This window comes from Falco peregrinus, chromosome 10 (assembly GCF_023634155.1).
Source record: "Falco peregrinus isolate bFalPer1 chromosome 10, bFalPer1.pri, whole genome shotgun sequence".
Lineage (NCBI taxonomy): Eukaryota > Metazoa > Chordata > Aves > Falconiformes > Falconidae > Falco > Falco peregrinus.
Genome location: NC_073730.1, coordinates 8,029,340 through 8,044,578, shown reverse-complemented (window position 1 = coordinate 8,044,578; position 15,239 = coordinate 8,029,340). Strand labels below are relative to the sequence as shown.

At 50.8% G+C, this 15,239-nt stretch overlaps 1 protein-coding gene across 2 annotated transcripts in view; it reads right to left on the bottom strand.

Moving 5' to 3' along the window:
* PBX1 (PBX homeobox 1) overlaps nt 1-14,415 on the bottom strand; it is a 133,855-nt gene extending 119,440 nt beyond the window's left edge. Inside the window, exons 1-2 of one of the 2 annotated variants that reach the window (XM_027792166.2) lie at nt 13,475-14,415; nt 10,843-10,916 (exon numbers count right to left, since the gene is read on the bottom strand). In XM_027792166.2, coding sequence (XP_027647967.2) covers nt 10,843-10,916; nt 13,475-13,665 — 265 coding nt within the window. In that variant the 5' untranslated portion in view covers nt 13,666-14,415. The remainder of the gene's footprint in view (nt 1-10,842; nt 10,917-13,474) is intronic. The other variant, XM_027792167.2, reaches the window with a different exon arrangement.
* Nucleotides 14,416-15,239: the final 824 nt, after the last annotated feature.

Genomic DNA, 15,239 nt, shown 5'->3' with positions numbered 1-15,239 from the left:
CTTCCATATTGCTTGTGGGTTTTCCACAGCAAACAATCCCTGTTTGCCCTTGGGATAGTCTCCCTAAACCTCCAGCCATGCCACTGCACTGCTGCACGCGTCGTTTTACTCCCAAGAGCCCACAGGTCAGGGCCCCATAGCGTTCTAAACCTGGATGCAGAAGAGCCATTTCTAAGGCGAAATCCCACCGCAGGGCTGCATGCCTCCCAGGCACACACTGCAAGCCTACGCAAATGGAAACAGAACCCCTTTGCCACAACCCAAACCAACCAAGCACCCACTGCCCAACTGGTCCATCCACCACCAGAGGAAGCTGAGCACAGTCTGAGCTTTCCACAGCCGGGGCCAACCCTGCATCCACCCAATATCAGAGCAGGGTCCAGATGGTGACACAGGTACCATCACACTACGTAGCATCATTTCCCCCCTCCTGCTTGCTGCCTAGGTAGAGGACACAGTACCCATCAGCTGCTCTCCCTGCTTCCTCCTGCCCATAAGGAAAGCAGAGACCCCTGACCTTCTCCGCCGCACCCCCCCAGCCCCTCCACAGCTTAAGCAGCCCAGGTGTGCAAATGTTACCCAATGCCCTCACCAGGCAGAAAGTAAATTCCACCGAACGGGGGAAAATGCCAGCCGCAGTCAGACACCAGGATGTGCAAATAGCAGCCGGGGACCTTCGGGAGAGGAACAGCCCAGGCCCAGGCGCTCCTACTGATAATCCTTCTCAGGACGCCCCCTCCAGAAGCTCCTGTAGCAGAGGAAGGATGCTAATTTGACTATTTAAGGGAGCACACACACAAAAAAATAAATTAAATGTTTGCTATTGCGCTAAATGACCTTTTCAGCCACATGGGGACAGAATTGCACCGGGGCTTTGGAGCGAGCTATAGCGGGTGCTGCTCGCTCCCTGCTCCCATGCTCAATGCTTTCTGCATCCGGATGCATTTAAGGGGTCCGTGCCCCCCAGCTGTCTCTGCTCACCCAGCAACAGAGCTGAGAAAGAGCCTCTTCGGAAAAATCTGCATGAACGAGGGATGAAGAAGCGGTCTGCTAAGAGCTTGCTGAGCAAAGCGCTTCAGACCGCTTCATTTCACATCGCCGAAAGCGTAAATCAGGGAATTGTTCTTCAGGTTTTTCTCCATTAGCAAAGTATATTGCAACTCCCCACCACCAATACCGATCAACACTCACATCTGCTGAGCAGATCTAACAGCCAGGACCTTTCAGGGTAATAATACATTCACCAAAAACACCATTCCTGCCACCTGCTCCCCAAAGCCACACAACTGCACCGGGAGCAGGGCCGCGGCAGGCACACTCACTCTCAGCAGGCACACGCACAGCATAACGCAGCAGCCAGAAGCTTCACAAATTCCTATCAGAAATAAATAGGTGACCCCTTGCAAAACAAGGGTCATAAACCCTTCAAAACACCACCTTCGCCAGCTGTGGTGGAGCATGCCCCACTGCCTCCAACTTTCCTACACAAGACCAAGAATCCTTCTGGAAAGCACAAGCTTCACCGAACATACAGGGGAGGCCACATCCTGCGCTATGAAGTCAGGGCTGATGGCTGCAACTCCTTCCAACTCATTCCTTTTACCCTGTGAACCATGCCTTTTGACTAGAGAATTGCAATAATCGTATTACTGCAAATTATTGCAATAGGACTACTGCAAATTACTAAAATAGTGCCACTGCAATAATAATTTTGCATACAAAAAAAGAAGACTAAGTTAAAATACTTGCAACCTTTTAAAATTAAGAGACTTAAGAGCCAAAAGCCAAATTTCAAATCTTAAAGCAGGAGGCAGATCCATCCAGAGGCTGCAGTTACTGTACCATTCTTAGTGTTTCATGAGAAAATCACTGCGGGGGGGGGGGATGGGGGGGAGGAGAAAAAAAAATAATGTGTGTAAACAAGCAAAGGTACACCCACCAGCAGCTTGGGTTTTGAAACATTAATGTTGAAATTAGAAAGGCACATTTGGAGAGTTACAGGCAGATTCACTTTCATTTTGGCTCCAGCCTTGTAAATATCAAATGTCAAAGGAAACAATCGCATTGAATTAAGAGAAAAATCCCTGTGCTGCAACAACATGTCCAGGATCAGGACCGCTGGAGTTGGGAAAGGATCAGCGACCAGCAACGAATACTTCACAACTGGAAGAGTATTTTTGCCAGTTAACCTGCCACTGCTAATTCTGCTAATCGACATCACTCTGGAATTTGAAAATGTTATCCAACCAGGAGAGAAACTCGATTTTCCTCTTCTGATAACAAGGACAGGCAGGCCAGCCAGGCTGGGCCAAACGTGGCGTTGCAAAATGCTGCCTGTGAAACCGAAAATGGGACATGGAAATGATGAACTGAGTTTCTGGGCTTGCACTCAGGCGAGAAACAAAAATCCAGCCACCAGCATTTAGACGGGCTGATCCCCCTTGCACAGGCAGCTCCGCTCGTTTTTCACCAAGGCTGCAGTAAAATGGCAAAGTTATCATTTTAGATTAGAGTGGTTCCTCACAGCACTGGCTGTTCTGAGGGTTTTCAATTTATCAGTATATTTAAAAAAAAAAAAAGAAGGAAAGAAAGAAAAAAGGAAAAGAGGGTGAGAAACAGCCCCATCAGGTTAGGACAAGCAAAAAACCTATTTTGGGTAAGGCTTCTCCTATAAATAAAAGGCTGGGCAGGGAGAGGACTGTGACAACACGCTGCTTGCTCAAGGTGTCAGAGGGGATTTCTATTATCTGTGCTGGTGACCTCCCCAAAACACCGAGAAGCAGTGACAGCACACCGTTCCTCAGCGGGCACAGCAGCCTGGTGAGGCAGCTTCCCCCAGCAGCCATCCCCTCCATCGGGCTGCCGGTTCTTCTGCCACCACGCCTTTGCCACCAGGAAAAGGAACCAGTAAAGGTGGCTTTCTGTTCCAGATTAAAAAAAAAAAAAAAGATACAGGTGCAGGGCTCACAAGCCCAAGGCCAAGAGATTTAATTCTTCAGGGATTTTTTTATTTTATATTTTTTTCTAAGCAACACAGTTGCAAACCAATACTTCCAGCCCAACCAATCCCCCAACACTGGGAAACAGCATCACCCAAGTCCCTCCCCAGCCCCACCGCTGGCCTGACAACACCACGCTTTAATGTATTCAGCCCACAGCCTCCTCAGGTCACAGCTTTCTGTAATTTATCCCCATACTGCCTGCCACCTTGTGCTATTTAAGTTGCCAGGGGATGCAACACCTCCAAGAGAGTTTTCAGCAGAAGCTGCCGACCGCCCAGCCTGCAAAACCATCGTTATTGGTTTCAAACGGGGTTCCCAGCAGAAGCTCCTCAAAGGTGACATGGCAAGAAGAGGGATTTCATGGAAAAACCCCCGACATCGATGCCTCTGGAGCATACTGGGGAGGTGATGGTCTGCAAAGCACCATGCAGCAACTACAAACAGCCAGTGCACCCAAAAATCTGGGATGCTTGCACAGCCCAGGCTCTGTTGGAGGGTACAGCCTTGGCACCCAGTACCCACTGGCAGCACTGGGGTGCCACAAATGACACTAGGCTGGCAGTCCAGGGGCCAGGCACTGTTCACAAACAGCTTCTCTCACCACAGGGAACACTTACCAGTCCAACTGGACCGGGATCATCTCTAGATGGATGTTTAGGGAAAGCAAAGGATGCAGATTGAGGCTGGTTTATTAGATTATGGACAGCCCCATGCAAATAGGGCCATATTGATCCGGTCTGCAAACACCTGGCTGGGAATACAAGCAGCCCCTGAGTATACAGAAGCTGCTGGAGATTATTAACCAGATCCATTGCTGTAAATCACATTACCTCCTTCCAAACCCCAACCCAGCACCGAGTCCTGCCTGTGCTAGGCGCTGTACAGCACACATCCTTGCAGCACAAAGAAGCATCACTTCTCCCTGCCTGGCACTGAAAAGCCCAAAGCTTGAGCCCAAAAGCTTGGAGCCTGGCAGAGGCCATCCTGCTCTGGGGTCCATGGAAGCCAGGGCTGTGCAGCCCACCTCCCCCACAGCAACTCCCAAAACAAAGCAAAGAACAGCACATGTTACCAGGAGGGTGAAACTCACAGTATGTATAGGAAAACTGCCATGAGAATGCAAGACTTGAATAAATAAATGAAAAAAAAAAAATCAGAAAGGTAGAAAAAAAGAAAATATCACATCTTCAGACACAAACTCACCCCCTGTTCCCACTGGGTACCTGGCATTTTGCACCTGCTGCAAACCACCCCTCTAGTGCACAAAGCAAATAGGACGGGCTCTGCTGCCTCCCAAAGCACCCCAACTCCAAGCACAGGAAGGGGAAAAAACCCAGTAGTAAAATGTTTCACCACAGATTTCCAAGAGACCATGAAACCCTTTGCAGAGCTTCATTAGCAGAGAAGGCAGCAGCTGCTGGATTAAAGGAGGAACCGGGGAATGAGGTGCTGAACCAAAGGCAGAGGAGGAATCCCATATTCCTCCCTTTTCCCTGCCAGAATCCCCAGCTCTGATTCAGCAGAAGCACCAACAGCAGCATAGCCTGGTGTGTCTTGCTGCAAACAAAATCATTTACGTTTAAACCACCACCCTACTACCCTAAAGAACTGCTGCATGCAGTAATTTCCTTGTGATCAGGGTGAGGGGGGGGGAAACCATGATGAAATTGTCTCAGAGTTTCTCTGCGTTTTGTTTACAGCCGCTGCCCTCAAACCCAGGGCCAGCACGCAGCGCGCGAGCCTGCTAAAAGGAATAAATCTAGCATTTGAGATCATTTAGAAAAGCCCTGCTCCCAGACAGTCAGCGCTCCGAGGGGGAAATCCCTTTGCAGGTCTCAAATAAGGGAACTTGAACCATTTTCCCCTGGAGAAATTTAGGCCTGAAAGACCTTCTGAGTTTCTCGTTTGGAGCTACAAGACCCAATAAAAAGATCTCTTTCCCTGAGCTCACCCACTCACCCACGCTCTGACTGCTGCCAAGACCGTGCAGAGGCGAGGGGAGATGGACTGGGCAGAAACCCATGGCAGCGCGGAAGACACCTAACGTTCATGTTAGAGGATGCTCTGGTTAGCTGTTATTTATGTATGCATCTAGTTAAAACAGATATTTTTCCAGCGTGCATTAATGGAACACAAAGATTCCTTCTCCTCTGCGTCTTGTCAGCAGGCAGCATCTGAAGAGCAAGCTGCCGGCACAGCACCTTCCCAGCACCCTCCTTCCCCAGACACATGCATCCAACAGCCACTGCCACCCAATACCTGGGGAGGCTAGTGCAAGCAAAGGCTGGGAGACTGGGGAGCATGGGATTGAGGGACAAGGGACAAGCTCATCCACCCCCCCGGAGCAAACAGATGAGGCAGGGAGCAACGGGACCCAAAAGACCCTCCGAGAGCATCTTCCCAGTCTGCTGCAATCACAGCAGTTTGCTCGACATCAGGCACCCACAAAAAAACCAAGCCTGGAAACAAAACCAAACAGGTTTCTTCCTGTACTCCTGAATTGTAGCGAGTCCCTCAGGAGCGGTGAGGCTGTGCCAGAGCTGGGCCTGGTTTCTCTGCTTTGCCGGCAGGGCTGAGGGGGAGGAGGTGGGAGGAAGAGCCCGCTGGCCGCCCCGTGCTTCCCACCTCCTTCCCTGGAGGATTGCAGGAGGCCAATTTTGATTAAACTAATTAAGCCTGCTCCGTTCAAAGAGCTCCAACCACATGCTACCAGGGGAGAGGAAGAAAATATAAAATTAAAAGGGAAAAAAAGAGAAATCTCCCTGCAAGCATGCTCCTCCAAAGCTACCCATCCCAAGCGTATCCCAGATGGACAACATCATGCTGGAAGAGGAAAGCCCAGAAAAAGAACTCGCTGCAGTGACACAGGTCCAACCTTGAAGACGCTGCTCATTCCAGCCACCAGGACCCTACTGGGGCACATCCCCCTTCCCATCAGGGTGACTGGTATCCATCCCTCCCAGCCAGTCCCCAGAGGTGGCCACTCCTCCTGCAGTGATACAGCCCTCCACCAAGCCAAGGTCTCCCAGAGGCTGCTTTCCCTCCCAAACCATCCCCATCTTCCAGCACGTTGCATGTTCCCTTCCCTCCTTTCTCTTGAAGACATCAGGTTTCTGGAAGCAATTTGTGAGCTGCCAAGAGGCTTCCTCGGGCAGTGCTGGCCGGCAGGAAGCCCTCTCCTCTCCCAAAATGTTTCACTTCCCACCAGGGCAGCAGCACTACGGACCCCACAGACCATGCCCCTACAGACAGCCTGCCCAGCTGGGAGAGAGAACCATCACTTTTGCCTTCAAAGCCTCTCAACTGGAGGAGAAAAAAAATATTAATAATAAATATCAAAGCAAAGGCTTCCTCCCCTTTGATGGGCCGGAGGGAGAGCAGCCGGGTGAAGGGTGGACCCACCAAGAGCAGAGCAGGGACCCAGATGCTCTGGGGCTGGAGCACCAGCACTTTCATTATGAGCTTTTGCAGAAGCAGAATGAAGCCTCCTCTTAGGTGCAAGAATTACACTGCAATTCAAAGCGGGATGTTTTAACTCTCCCCTGCACCTTGAGAAACCTCAGTGGAAATGCAGGATAACAAGGCAGGCAGGGTCTGAAAACGGGGGGGGGGGGGGGGGGGGGGGGCGGGGGGGAGGGGGGAGGGAGGGAGGAAAGCAAGCTGCCCCATTCAGCCCTGAGAAAAACTCCATCCGAGGGGCCTTGGGCTTGACAGCATACCCCACTTCCAGCTCTGCCCCATATCCCAAAAACACTACCACTGCACGCACTGCAGCTGCCTCTCTTCTCCCCATGCTGCTCTTGGTGGGGCTTGAGTTGGGAGCAGGGGGAGAGAAGGGAGGGAGAAAGAAAGAAACCCCGTATCGTAATTGCTATATGAAAGAGAAATAGCAGGCAAGAATAATAAGGGAGGTGTCAGAAGTGAAATACAGTAACAGACATTAAAAAAAAAAAGACTACAGTTCTGCAATGGGGGTGTTAATTGAACACAGAGCTGGAGAGAACAAAGGGGTGTTAAGGAAGAAAAGAAGGGGGGGAAAAAATCCTACCTCCTTCAAAGATCTGATTTGATTTAAGTTTGGTGAAGATAATGCACAGGGAAAGGTAGCTAAGAGGCACCTTATATAGCTATTATGTTCTAAAATTAAAAAAAAACCACACACACAAACCCATTATTCAACAACAATTGCACAGCTAATCAGTGCTGTCTATAAATATTCCACTTCGTAAATTCCCCCCGTTGGTGGCATGTACATTTTTCTTTTAAACTTAAAATTCTTTCAACACAGAAGGGTGAGGGGGGTTAAGGAAAAAAAAATAAAATCAGGGGATTTGAAATACAAAGTCAGGGTCTTTTTAAGAACTAGAATTTGCCTGATGCCCTCACCTCCCCCAAAAGAGCAGAGAAAGTGAAACGATGGGAAAAGCTCTTAAGGAGGAGGAATCAGATTAAATGGTCATATATCCTGCGCTCAGCCTCTCCCCACCGGTCCCTGCCGAACGAGATGGGAGTTGGGAAAGGCTCATAGCTGAAATAGATGCTGCTGCATTTTGACAGCAGATATTTTCCAGTTTGCCATCCAAGGACCCCACGTCTGCGTACGCCTTGCCTGATTCTTCTGCTTAGCTATTCAGCTCATGCAGAGAACAGCTTAAAAAAAAAAAACACAACATACCAAAAAGAGGAAAAAAACACAAGAGAGGGGGGAGGCCGTAAAGACAGAGTCCCTACCCCTGCCTTCAAACTTTTTATAAATCAGCAATACAATTTCCGATTTCAATCCCTATTGACAGAGGAATCAATTGTATTTAGGACAACAATGCCTCCCATTTCCATAATTATTATTCCAAAAAGCCAGCCAGCCATTTGAAGGCAGTCCTGCCCCTTCCTTCGCAACAAAGCGACCAACAGCAAGTGAAAACACACCAAATGAACGCCGACAACTTATACACATATTTCAGCGGCAATTTCCACACACTCCCCTCACATGCTCCCACTCAGAGCAAACCTCTTAACTTTTGTTACTTTTAAACAGTCATCACCCCAAAAGCAACAATCTCCATGCCACAGACAAAAGACAACCCACTGAGCTTTTTTCCAGGTTTTGTTGGTTGTTGGTAATTTTTTTTTTCTTAAAGTATTTATAAATGCTTTAAAAGAACTGAAGAGCCCAAACGCAAAAGGCAACTCTTCAGCCAGTACAGACGACCTCTTTGTCTAAAAACTTTATGGACACTTTGGGTTTGCTCAAGACAACGTTAACGCTATGAAATATTAGCCATAATGTTGCGAGAGACTGTGGTAAAGTCTCCGTAAGGCTCTGGAGTCACTTAAATCAGGCAGCGGGGTAACTGAACGCACATTTCTGCACATCATAACGCCGGGGGGAAGATGTACGCACGCACTTTCAAACACCCACCAGTGACCACAAACAATCACCAGGATTTCAAACACGACACATGCAAAAATCTGGGAAGCAAAATGGAAAGTGGGAAGAGAGAAGCTGGCTCAACTTTCACACCGCTGCCCACAAGGAAGGAGCGAGCAAACAGAAGCAGGCAGTACCCTCAGCCCCAGAAAAAAACAAGACTAACTTCCTCCTAGCATTGGGCCCACAAAGCAATAATTAAAAAAAAAAAACAATCAAAACCAAACCATCTGGCTGCTTGCTTCTTTACAAACCCTGACTTTTGGGGACCCAGATGGGGGAGAGGGGAGGAGGTCTTTGAATTTACAAAGTAAAAGAATTCACCATAAATATATTAAGGGCAGATAAACAATGCTCCAAAAGTCATCTCAGTTCAACCTCTTCAGATACCTCTACACAACTCCTCCATGGCCAAGTAACCCAGGCACAACAGCAAAAAATAAAAATAAAAGAAAAAAGTGTAAGACAACCCCAGTTCACACCTGAATATCCTTTATTTCCAGCAGCACACTTTGCCCTATACCACCTCTCGATTTTCCTCAGCAGCCAGCAATTATCCTACCCAGCCACTGTGGGATACGTACAGCTCCCCAACCCTCCGCAGCTCACCAGGACCCCAGAGCATCCCTGAGGTCACCTGGATTTCCCATCAGGTTTGGTCCTAGCAGATTCCCAGTCTGTCCCCTAACTTTGCGACTGCATTAATAGAAAAGCTGAGGTGGGATTCATCAGTTACCCTGCCAAAAAGTACCCCTGCACAGGCAGCATACGGAGCATCAAATACATGTGGAGAAAAGGCAGACAAACATTTTCTTTGGCTCACGCAACACAAAAGAAGAGGGAAGAGAGAAAAGAACTCCGTGTCTCCTTTTTTTAGGGTGGCACACAGGGGAACGCTATAAAACCCATAAAATTCACCTCCAGGCAGACTCCCTCACGTTACATCATATGAACTGTACAGAGGTTCCCATACCGAACCTACTAGCTTAATATTATGGGAACTCCATAAGAAAGGACTCCTCGGAAAGGTCAGACCCAGCCACGCAGCCGTGAGGACTTCAGAGAGCCGAATGCCATCAGTAGGAGCTTTGTCTGGGCTACACTCTGCACAAACAACGTTTAACAAAAGGTCCCCCTTAGTCATCTTATATATATTGCAAGAGTCAAGTAATTGTATTTTCAATCAGCTGCTCACGCTAGGAGGTTTTATATATATATTTAAGAAAGAAAAAAAATAAGACTTGCGATTCAGGCTCCTGAAAGCTGTTCCTCTTTTATGTGTAACTATCAATGTATATCAGCTAGGTGTGCAATCATATTTATTGTCACTTTCATTCATGTCATGCCCTTGCTTATATGGCTCAGATATGAATTACTGACTGTTACAGTCCTTGTTGTAAAAGGAAGGGGGGGGAAAGAAGTCAAGTACTTCACAGCAAGCTGAAACAAGGCAGCTAGATCGGCATGGAAAAACCCGCCGATCAACTCTGGTCGGCTCAGAAAACCAACAGCAGAGATGAACACACACACACCCCCGCCCCACCAAATTTCCATCATTCCTCCCATTTTTTTAATTAAAAATAAGAGATTCTGACAAATACATAAAGAAGTGGTGCATGTTGTTAAATGCCCTTCCCTGAGCATCTGTTGTTTAAGATCACCCTTGATTGATGACTGCTATTTTTTAATTGTTGCTTTTAAAATTTAAATGCCCCCCTGGGATGTGTTATAAGTGTGTTAGTACATGGTAGGAGGTCTGGAAAGTGGGAAACGGCAGAACCAACGCTCTCATGCCATTAGCTTCTTTAGAAGCCTGAGAACACCCCATGCCATAAAACAACAGTACCCTAAAGTAACTAACAATCTAATATATTGCTTTCACTAAAGGCAACTGACAACTCCCTCTTACATGAGCTAGCCAGGATGACTGGCAGACAAGAGCATTTTAACCCTTTTTTTTTAAAAAAAAAAAAAAAACACACAACTAAGAAACCTTTACGTTTACCTGAACAGTAACAGCAATCTGACTGCACAATTTTATTTTGTCGGGTTTTTTCCCCCGCTACTCTGTACTCAGATTTTATTTAATAATAATAAAAAAAAAAGCAGTGCCATGTCTTAAAGAAGAAACTATAGCAAGAGACAAATTGTGAGGGTTTTGATCTTTTTCTTGTCCCCAGAAAAAGCAATAAATAAAAAGAGGCTATACAATAGAAATTAAACCACAATATTTTCCCTTCCAGACACAAACTGCATCGTGCAAGTCCACAGCCAGAAGCATTAAATACCAGCGAGTTATTTCTCCCCACTTAAATACTGCTATGGGGGGGAGGGGGCCACAAACTTGGTGGTATAAAACCCTCAAAGAGCAAAATGAAAAATAACACAGAACCAACAGCACTGATTTCCTACCTGTTTTTTCTTTGATTTCACACAAGACATTAAAAAGGGCTGGCTTCATCCTGTGGCAGTTTAAAGCATGTTTCCTGGAGAGAAAAGAAGAGAGGGGCGAGTGAGGTTAGGATGTCACCATGAAGAACAACTTTCCAAATTCTTGCTGGCTGGCATGTGCGTGCCAGAGGTGGAGGGGACATGTTTGAGCCCCCTCAGCCCCACCACTACCTCTGCCATGACTTGAGCGCCAGTGCTGCAAACAGCCACCTATCTAAGGCAGAGGAGTTGAATTATACCAATTTAGGAATGGCTTGAAAATCACCTTTGCCACCGAGCGTCTCCCACCGCCGGTGCAAGCCCAGCGATGCACCAAGCTGACACCAGCAGCTTTTGGGAGCCAAGCTTGGTTCAACTGTCTTACTCAATACAGAGCAAGCACTGGGCTCTTGCCATCCCCCACCTCCGATATTAAAGCTAGCCATGTGCTTTATTAGGCTCACCCTGCAAGGTAGAAGGGAATTAAACACCCCCCCCTTGCCCCAGCGGTGGAAAAATCCTCTGCTTAAGAGCTGTCAATTCGGAGAATTTCGTCGCCCAACTTTGAGTGCGGAGATACGCATGCATGTATGGCGAGAGAAACCCATTTCCCTGCCTCCACACTACTTACATCCAGCTTATTCACAGGTGTTACAATTTAATTCTTTACAATTGGGACAGTAAACACATTTAAAAACACAGCCAGCTGCTTCTGGGAAGGGGAGGGCATGCTATTCAACGCCTTGCTTTTTGGCTGCTGTTATTTCAGAGCTGACCGTTCTCTGTGGGTTCTGAGGAAAGAGTTTGGGGGCAGGGGAGTGGGGGTAGTTTTAATCGGCTGGTTTTAAAAACCCACCGCGTGCCCACTGAGGCAAAGAAACTGATTTTATCTTTTTCTCTTAAGCCACACAATCATTTAGCCAAGGGTTTAGTTGTATAAAGGGCTGTTGCTATCAGGCGCCTGTTACAGGATTTCTGTTTACCAACCGAAATTACACACGAAAGACGATGTGAACATCTGGCAAACATTCACACTACTTACCCCACACCACCCACAACATGTTAAAAAGATTTATATATCTGATGAAGTCTCTCAAAGGTATATACCCTTGCAGAACCACAGCGTCCCCTTATCAGCACACCCAGATGGGTGCAGACATTTGGGTATACACAAATCACGTACATATGCTGGAGGAGCCCCCTTACTAATAATATTGGCACTTTGCATCTTCCCAAAACTTCATTTAAAAAAAAAAAAAAAGAAAAGAGGCAGCAAAACAACAGTAGGATGGATGGAAGAAATGCAAAACCAAACATCACTGATAAATACGGTGTGTTTGGCAGCTCAGCATTAAAAACAGTAATAAAAAATATATTTAAAAAGTACTGTGAGGAAGCAGCTGAAATAGTCCAGCAAGGCAAACCCATAAAGCCTTCTCCCACCTCTGTTCTGCTTTGGCTTTGTTGATTTGATTAACTATACTAAATTATGCAGGCAGGAACACACAAAATTCCTGCAACTTTCCGAAGGAAGATCCCTTCACTGCCCCGGGTCTGGCCGGGGAGAAAGTGCCTGATTTCCTCCTCCTCCTAACAGCTACTCTGCCCCTGCAAGAACGTAAGAAAATTAGTAAGATCAGCCCAGCAACGAGGCTTTTCAGTAAGCAGGAGCTTTATACAAGCTGGGGAGGCGGTGAGGATGTAAGCTGAGGTTTGGGGGCTACTTTTATCCTTCTGGAAGTTCTTCCTAAAAGAGTTGTGGGGCCGTGCGATGCGTTTTTCCAGGAACAATGTATTCTAGCAATCTGCTCCAGCTCGGGGCATGAATGCCAGGGGGAAGGACACCGTACCTAGCAGCTCTGCAGCCCAAAAGAAATTTCAAGTGTACCCCAGCCAATTCAGGGCAACTTTATTTTGCTTGTTTGTTTTATTCCTTCAACTATGCCTTCGATTTGGGGATTTGTTATTTTTTCCTCCCTCTCTTAACTTTTGCTAGCGCCTTGAAGGTACGTATTTAGGTTTGCACTCCCTGAAGCCGGGGACAATTCGGTTACCGGCTTTTACAGCGGTGTTTTTTGTTTTTTAAATACCTCTGCCATTAACAAGAAAAAAAAATTGAAGGGAAGCTTCTATGTGCATCCTCCAAGGGCAAAAACACGGCCTGAAAAATAACACCACTACAGGGCCCTAAAAAAGAACATTATTAACGCCCCTAACAACAAAAAATAAATAATATAGAGCAGTACTTTGTGCCTCTTTCGGAGGCGCCCAACGCAGAGCCCTGCTGCAACACCCGCCTCCCTCCGGAATCCACCCCCACCCCAAAACGGCTGAGGACCCCGGGCCGCTGCCCAGCCGAGCCCCACTTCGGGACCCCCCGTGGGGAAGGAGCTGGGGGGGGGGGTGGGCTGCGACCCCCAGGAACCACCATCAAGTTGGGAAGGGGGTGGGGGGATAATCTGTGCCCTTTTTTTCCCGCCCCGCCACGTCCCGGCAGCAGGGACCCCCCGTCCCCCCGCGCCGGGCGCTGCCCCCGCCGGACAACAAAGGCCGGGCCGTGCGCGGGGGAAACTTCCCGGCACCTGCCCCCGCCGGGCCGGGCCGCCGCTCTCACCTGGCCTGCGCCTCGTCCAAACTCTGGTCCGTGATGGTCATGATCTGCTGTAAGATGTCTCCGATGTCCTGCTTCCTGCCTGCCTCCCCCTCCGCCCCGCCTGGTCCATCCTGCATGTGCTGGGACAGGCCCGGGTGCCCCGGCATCCCCACCCCGCTGTGCGTGTGCATCAGCCGCGGCTGGTCATCCATCGCCGGCCGCCGGCCCCCGCTCCGCCGCCGCCTCCTGCCCTGGCTGCCGGGAGCGGCGCGGCTGGGCTGGCCGCCTGGCTCCTCGCTTTCTTTTCTTGCTCGCTTTCTTCTTCTTCTTTCCTTCCCCCCCCCCTCCTCCTCCTCCTCCTCCTCCCCAGCCTCTTCCTCTTCGCTTTTTATTTATCCTTCACGCTGGCGCCCGGCTCCGCGGCGGAGAGGAAGAGGAGGAGGAGGAGGGAAAAAATGAGGGAGAAAAAAAAGAGAGAGGAGAGGGGAAAGAAAGGGGGGAAAAATCCCTTTGGCTGCTGGAGGAGGAGAAGGAGGAGGAGGGAGGAGGGAGGGAAGGAGGAGGGAGGGAGAAGGGGGGGTTCCGGGGAAGGGAGGGGAAACGGCGGCGACTCCAAAAGCAGGGCAGCGCAGCCCCGCGCCCGGGGAGGCAGCGGGCCGGCCGGCGGGGGCAGGGGCTGCGCCCGGGGAGAAGGCGGCGGCGGCGGCGGCAACGGCCGCGGCGGGGCGGAGCGGGGCGGCCGCCCGCGATGGCAGCGCCGGGGCTGCCGGGGCTGGAGAGCGGCGGAGCCCCCGCGCTCCGGGGGAGGGCTTCAAACTTTCCCCCACCCTCGGGCCGGGCTCGGGGCTGGCTGGCAGCCCGCTCCGCTTTGCGGCCGGCAGCGGGGCCCCCCCTCTGCCGGGCCTGCGCGCACCGCTCCCGGCCCTCGCCGCCTGCTTTTGTTCGGCTCCGGACTCCTCAAACTGGCACGGAGGAGCCCGGGGGGCGGGGGGAGGAAGGGGCAGCGGCGCCTCCCCGCCCCCCCGGCCCCATTGGCGGCGGCGGCGGGAAGACCGGCCCCCCCGGGCCGCCCCGCCTCCGCCGCGGCCGCCCGTCAATCTCCGGGTTCAGAGGTGGGCCGGGGGCCGCGCCCCGCCCGCGCCTTAAAGCGGCCTCGGCCGCCGCCGGCGGGGACAGGGGTGGGTGCGGCGCGATGGCCTGTCCGGGCACGGCCTGCAGGCCCCTCGCAACCCGTCTCAAGCGGCCGCCATGCGCCGCTCGGCGGGTCTGTCGTCGGCCCCGGCCCGCCTCCCTTCAGTGCTGTGCCCCTCAGCCTTCCCGCCGCCCCTCAGGCTCACCTCAGCGACACCCGCCAGCTCCTCCTTAGCCCCCCCCAGCTCTCCTCAGCGCCCCCTCACACACCCCAGCTCTCCTCAGCGCCCCCAGCGCTCCTCAGTGCCTCCGCCCCAGCGCTCCCCAGTGCCCCCTCAGGCCCTCCTCAGCTCCCCCCGCCAGCTCTCAGGTTCTCAGCCTCCCTCCTGGGCTCCCACCCAGCTCTCCTCAGCCTGCCTCCCGCCGGCCTTCCCTCAGCCCTGCTGTACCCCATCTCCCCTCAGCCTCCCCGCGGCCAGCCCTCCCTGCTCCCCACAGCCCCCCTACGCCTCTCAGGCTGCCCCTGTGCCGCCGCCGGCCACCTGGCTCTGGCTCCTCATGCAGTCCCCACATCAGCCCCACGCCCCGGGTGGCAGCAGGGCTCCCTCTCTGCTGTATCCCCCAGGGAGTTCCCTCCACTCACCTCAGCCGTCGC